Source organism: Rousettus aegyptiacus, unplaced genomic scaffold (genome assembly GCF_014176215.1).
Source record: "Rousettus aegyptiacus isolate mRouAeg1 unplaced genomic scaffold, mRouAeg1.p scaffold_m13_p_1, whole genome shotgun sequence".
Classification (NCBI taxonomy): Eukaryota; Metazoa; Chordata; class Mammalia; order Chiroptera; family Pteropodidae; genus Rousettus; species Rousettus aegyptiacus.
The window spans coordinates 180,213,702-180,226,184 of record NW_023416284.1 but is presented as its reverse complement, the minus strand read 5'-3'; the positions used below and the strand labels follow the sequence as shown (position 1 = coordinate 180,226,184).

Here is a 12,483-nt window from a genome sequence, read left to right as displayed (position 1 = left end):
ATAATTACATATCGAGTGGGAAGTGGCACTTTCCTGGTCTCTGACTGACTTCCTCATTTTTCCCCATTGCCAGAGGGGGATGGCTGGGTTCACAGTGAGGGACGTTTTTGTCCTTAGAGGAACCGAGAAGACGTGAAGTGACCACCAATGAAGAACACGAGACCCAGAGGCAGGCGAAGGGCCGAAGACCCGCTGCAGGCACAGAGCCGCCCCGGGAAACGTGGAAAATGGCAACACAGAGGCTCTCGATGAGCGGGAGAGCATCCTTTCTTCGCCCGAAGACTCGTCAGGACTATTCGTCAACAGTAGTGATGGAGGCTTGGACCACACACCTTGAGAATTATTTTCATTGACAATAGCTATGGCTGCGGGGGTGGGGCTAACAGGTAGACGATACCCTGCGAGTGTACAGAATTTTCTCTCATGAGAAGATATGACGTTGGCCAGCAGTTCCCCAACTTTTTGGGGGTTCAGGGACCCTTTTTACAAAGTTATCGCCAACTCTAAAGAGCTTTAATTTACGTATGTGAGATCTACCATTAGGTACCCTAGGAGAAATAAAAACAGAAAACTTGAAAGCACAAGAATAATGCCAGAACATTCCACGTCGTGTAGCCTCAGGAAAATCTCCACTACATTCTCTTTAGAGACTAGAGTTTTAAAAGGCAAATAGCATCTTAGTATTATTACAAAAGTCATTTTGACCTCGTGGACCCTCCCAAAAGAGTCTCAGGGACACCTCTCCCCGACTCCAGGCTCCCAGAATGCACTTCGGGAACTGCTCATATAGACCAAACCTATGAGATTTTGAAAGTTTCTCCAAGAACCCTCAATTTGGGCCTATCAGGAGAAGAGGCAAAATGGACAGGGCTTTGATTTCCCCACCTTTCTCCCACTAGAGAACATTAAAAAAATTTTTTTCATATATTTCATTTATCAGGATTCTAGAGTCATCATCTTCCTTTGAACATAGAATTCCATGGCAAAAACAAAACAAAACAAAACAAAACAAAAAACAAAAACAAAAAACAAAAACAAAAACAAAACAGTTTTTAAATCACTCGTAGAATGTATATTGTAGGATATAGCGTATGATAGAGAGAAGAAACCCTAAAGATTAGAGAAAATATGATCTTTCGTAAAAGGAAAATATTTACAAAGAACAACAAATGTTGGTGAGGATGTGGAGAAAAGGGAACCCTCATATGCTGCTGGGATTACAAATTGGTACAGCCGCTATGGAAAACAGTCTGGAGGTTTCTCATAAAATTAAAAATGGATATATCTTTTCACCCAGCAATTGCGCTTCTGGGTATTTACCCAAAGAAAACCAAAACACTAATTTGTACAGATCTGTGCACCCCTGTGTTCATGGCAGCGCAGTTTACAATAGCCAAGATATGGAAACAATCTAAACGCCCATCAACAGATGACCGGATAAAGAAGTTATGGTTCATGTACACAATGGAATATTACTCAGCCATTAAAAAAAATGAAACATTTGCAATGCCATGGATGGACCTAGAGGTCATTAAGCTGAGTGAAATAAGTCAGACAGAGAAAGATAAAGACCATATGATTTCACTTACATGTGGGATCTAAGAACAAAAAGAACGAACTAATCAAAAACAGACTTACACATGTAGAGGACAATCTGGTGACGGGTAGAGAGGAGGGGGGGTTGGGGGATGGGAGAAAGGGGTGAAGGTTAAAGTAGTACAAATTAGTAGTTGACAGATGGTCACGGGGATGGGGAGCACGGCATAGGGAATGCAGTCAGCATTAATATGATGGCCAGGTGGAGAGCCAGAGGAGAGAAAGAGCAATTTGGGGGATCGTGAACTATGATTCACGAACTATAGAAATATCTAACCAAAGTACTGTATGCTTGAAACTAATGAAATAAAATTTTTTAAAAAGGGGAAATATTTCAATTGAGGATTTATGTTTTAGTTGCAAGAGCAGTATAAACATTAAGTTTCTTAGAAGAAGAACCCAAAAACCACGTCGAATTAAAAAAAAGTTCATGAAATACATATTAGCAACAAATATGTATTTTAGTAACATATATAGTAACATCTATAAGTAAATGTATTTATTCAAAAATTATTTATTAAGTACCTACTATGTGCCTGGTCCTAGGCTAGGTACAGCACAAATTCCCTTTTTTAATTAAAAAATAAAAATCGGTAAATTCATTTTGGAGGTTTGCAAAGGCAGCAGAGGGACGATGGAAGGACGGTGACATCCGCAGTCGCCGTGGGGACACTGGCCGAACTCGCCTGGCCGAACTCGCGCTGGGACAGCTGTAACAGAGAGAGCCTCCAGCTCGAAGTCCTAACGCCAGGATCTGCCCTCAGGAAACCCGCTAAAACACCGAGTTACGGGGCAAATTTTAACTGCCCTGCGCCTCAGTTTCCCGATTATGCCTAACCGTGACCTTTCGGTATAAAGACAGCAGAGAACTATCAATAGGAAAAAGGCTTAGAATTGAAGGTGCTGATGATGAATTAATCAAGGTATTTTTAAACTTTGGGTCGAAGAAGAACATACCCACGGAAAAGTGCACGTGAGACTAGCAGTGGCCAATCAAGAGCTAGACCAGCGTGCAGCCCAAATTTGCATCTTGGGGTTCCCACCCCGCTCCCCAGGGAACCTGGGCTTCTAAAAGCACAGGTCGCTTTCGAGTTTTTGTGCTTTGCTGGCAAGATGTGCTCTTGGGGGTCTGGCTTCTTTCTCTCAACATTTTGTCGTGAAACCCAAGCATATCGTTGAAGGTAGTCTTCGACTACACATTCTCTGTGCTGTGTAACACGCTGCGGGGTGAATATGCCACAATTTAGGTGTCCATTCTACTGGTGGGGTATTTGAGTCATTTCATAAGTAGGCTTTTAGCCACAGAAAAGACCAGACGTTCTCTCGGGTCAGAAGGAGGGAGGCACAGATGAAATTCGCATCCCATTTCTATTCGAAGTTTATCTGATGGAAGGAGTTTTTTGTTTTCCCTCCATGTCAGGATGAGAGCTGATCTATGAATCAAGTATTAATCATTTTGACTAGTAGTGAGGGGCAAGAGAAGAGGTTAATACATTGACGGCTGGCTCTAATGGACTCTCTTCTTAATTCCAAAGGAGACAGACCTGGCTTTAGATGGTGACCGATTATCCATGGTATGTCTCGGGTTTCTTGGAGTGACAATATCCTGCACCCAGAGGGTGCTAATCAGTGTCTATGATAACAGATGAGCAGAGGTGATGGTAGGTGGGAGAAGAGACAGCACCCAAACAGGATGCCAAAAAAAAAAAAAAGGAATGAGCACCTGAAATTACCACTTTATAAAATACAGTGATATTTACGTACAGAAGAACACAATTTCTATTCACACATCCCACCTGTGACATTAATCAGAGCCTTCGCCTATGGTTATATGTCATCTTTTCCACCCTTGGTAGTTTACAGACTTTCTACTTTAACATGGAAGGAAAAAAAAAAAAATAAAGAACCAGAACTGCCCTAAAAGGAATGAGGAAGTGAGTACTCGGCGGCTGCGTCTGTGTGGCAGCCCGGGCTGTTCTTTCCGGCCCTGTGTTTTCTGAATTTCCACCTGCCCGCCCCCTCGTTTATAATGCAGAGCAAGTGAAGTCAGAGCCTTCAGTCTCCTTCTCTGCCAGTGGATTAGCAGGAGCAGAGTGTCATGCTGCTTCTCCCACTCTGCTCAGCTCACCGGAGCTAAAGGAACTCTGGCGCGAGGCCCTCCGAGGGTAAGTACCATAAAATTATATGACAAGAAAGTGAGCCCCTCAGCGGGTCCACTGGTCTTTTAGATCATCGCCAACAGAAAACAGCTCCATGGAGTTATAATGACTCCGAACACGGGAAGGTCTGCTTCCATGTGAAGCCTGCACAATGGGGACAGAGGAATTCTGTAAATGTCTTATCTTTGTTTTATGTCTACTATCAGCCACATCTGGGAAGAAGTTTTCCCTTTTCGAGTTAGATGAGCAGATTTGTGCAAAGCTCTTCATACGGTACCTGACACATACGTAGCGCTCAAAAGAAAAATATTAGTTGTTATTGTACTTGTTATATAGATTGTCTCTCGATGGGAATGTAATAAATGACTAACAAAGTTTGGCGTGGCGATGACGTCAGGCTAATTAATTTAGAAATAAGTGCATTCACATGCTGTTCTCAACAGCATAAGACATCTGGGAGCACATGACTGTACTTTAAATGAAAACTTTCCTACCAAATAGTTTCAAACTTTGTGTTTTGGCAAAGTGGCACTGAAATTGGCCACCTTATCATGTGTGTCCCTCCTAACCTTTTCCCATATGACTTCTTGTAGGCAGAGTCGAGGCCACACGGGAGTGAAATTCATCACTGGACGGGCCGCCAAAATTCTAATGAAGTTGACGAGCAGCTGCAATGCTGTACGTGCCCCTCTTACACTTATTAATTCATATTTTCTAGCGTCACAAGTCGAAGATGTTTACCTAATTTCATTTTTTTCTCTTGTAGTCGAAAACACTAAACGCGAATAATATGGAGACGTTAATTGAATGTCAATCGGAGGTAAGAAAGCAACTTTCTAAAGCTTTTATCTGCACCTCGAGATGAAAACCTTTGTTTTAATTTGACATCGTCTGTTTATTTAATTATCAGAATAGAAAACTCATATCATAAATGGATGTTAGTGAGGCTTTCATGTGACAGCAATCAAGACTTTAACATTGATTCTAGAAGCTAGAAAAAAATTAGTGGCCTCTATTGACTAATTCCTAATACATAAAGCGTTATATGTGTATTTTGAGGAGAAAGACTGGGTAGGTTTCTTCAGTCATTATTTTTAACTAAAATAAATATACTTTTTTAGGGCGATATCAAGGAACATCCCCTGTTGGCATCAAGTGAAAGTGAAGACAGCATCTGCCAGCTAATTGGTGAGTTTTGAAAACAACTAATCTTTTATCTAAGTGCTAACAACAAATGTTCTTGGTTTGCAAAACCACAGTACTTTACTAGGAATTTTTTTTTTATAAACGTTCTTTTAAAGACCACAGAACCTTAACCCTTAAATAGCAGGTGGGCTCCAGCTCACTAGAGCGTCAGAATACTCCAACAGAAAAGATGCTCTCTACAGCCCACCCCCAGCCCTCCAGAGGGTTCTTCGTGGGGTTACAAATCTAACACACAATGTCTTTTCCATTTCCTTCCTTCTCCAGTGCATTTCATTGCAATGTAACCCTGGCCCGGTTCTCCTGAACTATAAGGACAAGCTACTTCTCTATCCAACCTCTTCCACTCTCCAGTATAAGACGAATAGAAGCATAGGCTAATGCCGTCCAGAAAATATTGCTTTTATAATTGGGGGGGGGGGTGGGCAGGGAGGAGAAGGAGGGAAAGAGAAAAGAGAAAGAAGGAAACTCATGAGAAACAATGCCCATTGCACAAATGGCTTTGGAATTCTGCAAAGATAGACGATCTTGGTAATGTTTCCTGATGATTCCCAACTGCCAAGTCCAAACTCAAGCCTTCCTGCTGCAATTTGCACCTGTTCTGACCTAAAGCGGTCCCCGCCGACACCCTGAAGGTTCCTGGAGGCAGGCGGGGTGATGTAGCTCCCCCTCGTGGCTGGTTAGGGCTAGAGGTTTAACGGCCTGCCCAGCTAAGAATCTTCAAACCGATCTTGAGCAACTAACTCGCTTCCTCTCTTTATAAGTTTCGTTTTCTTCACTAGTTGAAGGAAGAAATTAAAATAACATATTTCACATCAAGAATGCCGACCACAGTTGTTAAGGCCAATATATTAAGATGATTGTTTAACACCTGCACGGTTAGGTTTTTGCCGGTTTTTCGCAGCAAACGAGCACCGAAGGGTGAAAACAGGAAAGGTGGAGACGCCGAGGAAGCCTAGTGTTGATGTTGAGGGGCTGGTTTCCCTGGTAACAATGTGGTTGCTTTCTGGGTCGATCTTTCTAGATTAAGATTCTTGCCTTCTGCTTTCTCGGTGTTGCGAAAGTATCCCCCTACAAGGCTGCACCACCGACGACATTCTGCTGCCGACAATGGATCTTTGCTTATTAATATCATAAGCTTATTTTTCTCGTTGCCTTGTTTTCTCGGCTTTAGAAATCAAGAAGAGAAAGAAGGTGCTGTCCTGGCCCTCTCTCATGAGAAGGCTTTCTCCTTTGTCAGACTTTTCTGGGTCTTCGGAGACAGAGCTGAAAGTGTCACTGTTCGATCAACCATTGTCCATGATCTGCGGCGACGACGACACACTCCCCAGGCCCATTCAGGTAGGCACCGTTTTCTGCCAGATGTGAAAAAAAAAAGAGAAAAATCCTTGGGAAATCCGAATGCCATGCTCATGCTGACCTTGTTGGGGCAAATCTTTCATCGTTTCCACTTTTAGAAACGGTGTTTTCACCTGCAAGTGCAGTCATGAGAATAACCGGCTGCTTACGTTCTAGAAATTAGTTGTACTTGCCGATGAGCTCAGGTTGATGGTCACTCTCTCCTTCTGCCGTCGCGGAGTTAAGAATGCTTAAAATGTGTGGCTTCTGAAAAGCCAGCAGAGATAGGGTATACTGTAGATAATCAGAAATCCAATGTTTATACAAAATGATTCGAAAGGATGGAGGCCTGAAATAATTGTATAATACGCCAAATTAGAACATCTACAACTTAACTCCTCTCAGAGAAATGGCATGGTTGAGGAAGACAGTTAATAGCAACCAGACTAAAAGGAAAGACTGGCATTAATAGTCTCTTATTAAGACTAACTTAGTATCATCGAGAACTAACTTTTATGGAAAGGATATTTTCTGACAGGTAAAGTTAGTTGCTTGTTCATATGCTTGATTTTAAATTTCTTGCTCCTGTCTAAACAGGGATTTTTAGTGTATTGGTAGCAAGATGTGTTTTCGAGCCAAGGGTAACCATTTCCTATTTCTCTGCCTCTTTCCTGTAGGATATTCTCACTATTCTCTGCCTCAAAGGCCCTTCTACCGAAGGAATATTCAGGAAAGCAGCCAATGAGAAAGCCCGCAAAGAGCTCAAGGAGGAGCTCAACTCGGGAGGCGTGGTAGATCTGAAAAGTCTCCCCGTGCACCTCCTGGCGGTGGTCTTTAAGGTAAGGTCACAGCTCTGGCACCAAAGACCCTGCCAACGGGCTCTGACACAATAACACTCAGGAAATAAGAAATTGGCTCTTCTCCCTACAAATCAAAGTAAACTGATCTTAGAGTTCAAATTTTTTCAGCTGAGGCTTTTCTTTATTGATAGAAGCATCTGTGTATCTGTGATCCCAGACTCCAGCAGAAAGCGATGCATTAAATTTCCCCAAAATTTTGATGAGAAAGGCACTCGGGTCGTCCCATAGCCAAGTCCATAGTCCTGAACCTGGTGGTTCCCCAGATGATGACCTTACCATGCCTGTTGCTGGCACCGGAAAGGGGCACTGCCTGTGGTGAGAGGAGCACAGGTTCCTCGAGATAGAACAGACCAGGTAGAGATAAAGACACCAGCACATTATGTAACACGGAGAGGCCAAACCGCACCCCTTTCTTCATCCGCCAGGACTTCCTCAGAAGTATCCCGCTGAAGCTGCTTTCGTGCGACCTATTCGACGAGTGGATGGGTGCCCTGGAGAAGCAGACTGAGGAGGACAGGATAGAGGCCCTGAAACAGTAAGTCGTCAGAGCCATTCGCAGAGGCCAGGCCCAGGTGGACGCCACCTTCTCACTCATTACCAGCCTGTCAAAGCGCTTCCTGACAGTTGCAGTGTTTAGGGGACCGGGGGAGAATTGTTCATCTGCTCCCAGAATGAAAATCAGGAAGCTACCCTAGACATTTACAGAAAGTGTTTTTTTAGCCAAGTGAAAGGAAGCACTTCTCCAAAAAGTATAAAGGGGACTTCAGTACATATTGCAAGAGGTGGGGGGGGGGGGGGAGTCTAAAAATATGTCATTCAGGAGGGTATGAGACGGAATCATAGGTGAAAACTTCGACACGGGCTACCTGGTAAAGTGTAGGAATTTGGAGTTATCCTTGGAGTCCTGCAAGGCAACCATTCTCCCATGAAACATCCCTTCGAGCATAGTAGAACAATCTGAAAGGGATTGTTTTGTTCGTAAAATTTCAAAACATACTTCATAGTCTTATACTTAACCCAAATGAAAACTCTATGAAAACGAATTTCAGTGACAGCTAAGATAATTACATATGTAAATAAAAATGTGATCTATTAGTGACTAGAGGATCTTAAACGTCTTGCTTTTAAATTGTCAGCACTTTTGCCAAATCCTATGAAAGTCTGCCTATATATTATGATTGTCTCACATGGCTAAATATTGTCAATGAAATAGTTATAGAATTGAAGGTGTGAGAGCGTCTACCCCAAAAATGGAATTCAATTTCCACTTAAAGACATAAAACTCTTTCATAGCAACAAGTTCTTATGAAAAATGAAAATGATCCATATATCAGAGTCACTATTTCACTTTTTGAAAACATGGGGCTTTAAAAACCTAATTTATTATTTGCTAGTAGCAATGTTGTCATCGAAGTGCTACACTGATCATATTTATGGGCATGCCCTTATAAACCGATTCATTCTCCATAAAGATTTCTCAGATAATATAAAAATCTGTCATCTATGTTGGATGATTACAGTTCAGAAAAAAAGGAAAACAGTTGTATTCAAAAGGAGAGTCTTGCGGTATTAGAAACAAAAAGACATTCTGCATGGTGAAATGATTACTCAACAAAACGGTTTTCAAGATACTAAACTATAGACTTACTGAAGGAGTTAACGCATCCATAACTTGAGATCTCTAGAAATAGTTGAGGCTCACTGGCGTTCAAGGCGTTCTAATTATAAAGACCCGCTCTTTTTCGGTCCTCGGGATCTCTGGGTTAACCAGTTTCGTTCTATGTCAGTTGCCACTGGAAGTGTCTGAATGAGTGTTTCACAACGTTACTTGTGAAAATGGGCGTTCCTCATTTTAAAGGAAGTCAGGGATGGCCAGAAAGCTTCGACCGAGTACACTAAAGCCAGACAGAATCACTTAGCCTCCTCGGAAACCAACCTCCCTGACCTTCATTCCAGGGTTGCCGATAAGCTCCCCCGGCCCAACCTGCTGCTGCTGAAGCACCTGGTCTCCGTGCTCTACCTGATCAGCCGCAACTCCGAGGTCAACAAGATGGACGCCAGCAACCTCGCCATCTGCGTCGGCCCCAACATGCTGACCCGAGAGAATGACCAAAACCTGTCGTTCGAAGCCCAGAAAGACTTGAACAATAAGGTTCGTTCCCGGGCTGTTTCTGAGGAACTCCTGACTTATCATCTCGCCGTCTATTTCTAAACCTAAGTGACGAGATGCCTCTGGGTTTCTCTGATTCGAGATCACAGGGCAACGTGAAACAACACGGCCACGGTTCCACTGTCCTAGACGTGCGCCCCGAATGCAACTGAGTAGAGCCGGGCCCGTGTCCTTTGTCGTCCTGCCCGACAGAGCAGACGTGCTAACGATTTGTACATCACTGTCTCCCAGGATGAGACAGCCCTTTCGTGGTTTCTCTTCTTTTGTGCCTCGTACTCTGTCGGTCCAACGACCAATCTGAGAAACTCCTTTCTTAAATGAACAATTTAGCTACTTTAAAGTTTTGGGGTTTTTTTAATTCTCAAATAAAAAAAAAAATGCACGTCTTCAAAATAACTTTAAGACAGATGAGACGGTTCCTCGGTCCCTGCAGTTCTACTCAGACACGTGGAGACCTCCCCCGCCCGCTTCGGCGCCTCCGGTCGAACCCCGCTGTGTCCTTATTCTGTCCCGCCCCCTTAAAAAAAAAGAAAAAAGAAAAAGAAAAAAAAGAAAGATTTCTTTAAGCTGACCATCTGCTACTTTGTCCTCACAGGTTAAGACGCTGGTGGAGTTCCTCATCGATAACTGCTTTGAAATATTTGGGGAGAACATTCCAGCACATTCCAGCATTGCTTCTGACGACTCCCTGGAACACACTGACGGTTCAGGTACGCAATGTGCTATCAGTTAATTTGGAGGATGTTCCGCTGTGATTTCAGTGCCTCTGCGATTAAGGCGGGAGTCACCTTCACAAAGCAGCGAATGAGCCCAGGCTCAAGTCCGCAGCGAAGTCGTTGAACAGGAGAACTTTGCTCCTGGAGACGGAGTCTCCGGCAGCGTCTCCTCAAGCTGCAGACAGACACTCAGGTTGAGCCTGGAACTTTCCCTTCCTGTTCTAAGTCATGAAGAACTGCTGATCTTACTGAGTTAACTTTTAGCTAGCGGGCCGGGGGAATAAACTTTTGTTTCCACATAATGGAATATGGAAATGGATGTAACGAAAGAGCCATCCAAAGGATCGAGGTGTAAGATCAATAAATTGTCAGCGAAATGCTGTTCTCCCTCCTCCCCCCACCCCATCCTATCCCCCCACACACACACACATCCTTTTCCTATTCCCCACCTCTAAAGAGTAGTTTGGGGAGAAAAGCTTGTCATGCGGCAAGTTTCTTCCATCCCAAACCCCAGCGTAGCTTCACCAGGTTTCCTGGCGCCGGACACTCAGTAGTGGGGAGAAAGGTGCTGAAGCTCGCTTCTGAAGACTCTGGACACAGAGCTCACCTGTCCCTTCTTCATTTCCTCAGATGTGTCGACCCTGCAGAATGACTCGGCCTACGACAGCAACGACCCGGATGCGGAGTCCCCCAGCGCCACGGGCTCTCCCAGCAGGCTGGCCTCCATGCCCGCGGGGACCTTGGCGGCCACGGAGCCCGGCAGCCCCCGCGCCTGGGCGTCCCGCCGGGAGCCCATGGTCGGCCCTGCAGCCGGGCGGAAAAGCTCCCTGGGCGATGCGGACCGGAGGTACTCGGAGCCCAGCATGGCTTCCTCCCAGGAGTGTCCCGAGAGCGGGAAAACGAACCCCAAACTCACACGGAGTGAGGATGACTTCACACGGGCCCAGCCAGGCTCCCGGCTGGGCAGCGAGGACGCCGAGGACCCGTTTCATGAGGAGGTGTTTCCTGCGGCCGAGGGCCAGACCCGGAGGCCAAGCGACCTGAAGGTGAAGCCCTGGGCCCCCGGCATGGTGTCCCCGTGGGGACTGGTGTCCAAGGCCTGCTCCAGCGGCTCTCTGGATGCCTCTGATGACGGTTCCCCTGTGGCGTCCCCGTCCAGTCCCAAAAGGAATTTCTTCGCCAGACATCGGTCTTTCACGAAGATGGATAAAAGCAAGCCCGGCAGAGAAATCAAAAAACACTCCATGTCGTTCTCCTTCGCATCGCACAAAAAAGTGCTGAGCAAAACGCCCAGCTTGGTGTCTGTGAGAGCCAGAGGCTTGGGCCAGGACCCGGCGAGGAGGGGCCCTCGGAAGGAGAGCCAGCTGGCGGGCCGCGTGGTCCAGGAGCACCTGCCCGAGGCCCAGAGCCGCCCAGCTCCGGACGCCGGCGCCAGGGCCTGCGCCCCCTCGGCGGAGGACGTGTTCTGCCTGGTTGACCAGAGGAGTCCTGGAAGCCCCCCGTCCTACCAAGAGGCCATTCGGTGCCAGGCCCTGGACCTGGGCGCCTGCGGGAGCCAGACGGTCGGCAGCATGCGGGCCAGAATGCTCAGCCTGGACGCCGGGCCGCCACCTCCCCTTCTGCCTTTTCCTCACGGAGGGGACTCGAGAAATACGTGCCGTCCAGAGACACCAGACAGGCACCGCCTCTCGCCCAGGACCGAGGGCTGGAAACAAAGCGGGACGGGCTGGGCTTCCGTGGGGACGACGGGACGAGGGACTGTCATCGCGAGGCCCGAGCTGCGCCGGCCGAGGACCGTGTCCGAGTCCCGGCAGACGGAGAAGTGGGACGGCCTGGTGCGGCACTGCAGCCAGCCGGTCTTCGAGGCCGACCAACTCCAGTACGCCAAGGAATCCTACGTTTAGGAGGGCGGGCCGGACGCCACGGCGCAGCCCGCGGTGACTGCAGGGCGTGACTGTTTTCAAAAAGTCGAGAATAAGCTTCTTCCAAGAGGTTGCGTAGAGGCTTCCCAGAGAGGTCAGTTACACATCTCAGGCGGTGCCTGCGTGCACCTGAATTCATGTGACATGTAGCAGATGTATATAGTGTATTCTAGAAGATGCGTTAGGCGCAAAGATGTCTCCATACATGGGTGTATATATTTGTTCGTGAACTTGGGGTAAAATGCCTTGCTGTGCTCTGCCTCCTAAAGCACTTTTCTACTGATTTAGTGTTTAAAAATAATTTTTTTCTATTTTTTTATGTTGCCACAAATGTCATGTAAATTTTCATATTTTCCACAAGCTCCATGTAGGGGGAAATATTTGCAGCTCTGTTAGAAATTTACCCTCCTAATCACTGCAGTAAGAAGAGAGAAATAGACTGCTAGCAACAGAGTTTAGTGTCTGGAGTCATCAAGGGTATGTTACAAATTCCAGTAAAAGAAAAGACCATCGTTAAAA

The 12,483-nt window shown here is 45.9% G+C and overlaps 1 protein-coding gene across 2 annotated transcripts; it reads left to right on the top strand.

Annotated features, from left to right (window-relative positions):
• Positions 1-3,628: 3,628 nt before the first annotated feature.
• LOC107514722 (T cell activation RhoGTPase activating protein) lies at positions 3,629-12,483 on the top strand. Of its 2 annotated transcripts, XM_016152714.2 has the most exons (10): positions 3,629-3,761; positions 4,349-4,433; positions 4,522-4,575; positions 4,877-4,943; positions 6,133-6,299; positions 6,974-7,135; positions 7,582-7,691; positions 9,113-9,308; positions 9,922-10,036; positions 10,673-12,483. In XM_016152714.2, the coding sequence occupies exons 2-10, from the start codon at positions 4,407-4,409 to the stop codon at positions 11,944-11,946; spliced, it is 2,172 nt and encodes a 723-aa protein (XP_016008200.2). In that variant the 5' UTR covers positions 3,629-3,761; positions 4,349-4,406; the 3' UTR covers positions 11,947-12,483. The 2 variants fall into 2 exon arrangements, with proteins under 2 accessions (XP_016008200.2, XP_016008199.2); XM_016152713.2 differs by lacking the exon at positions 3,629-3,761 and having other exon boundaries at positions 3,768-4,433.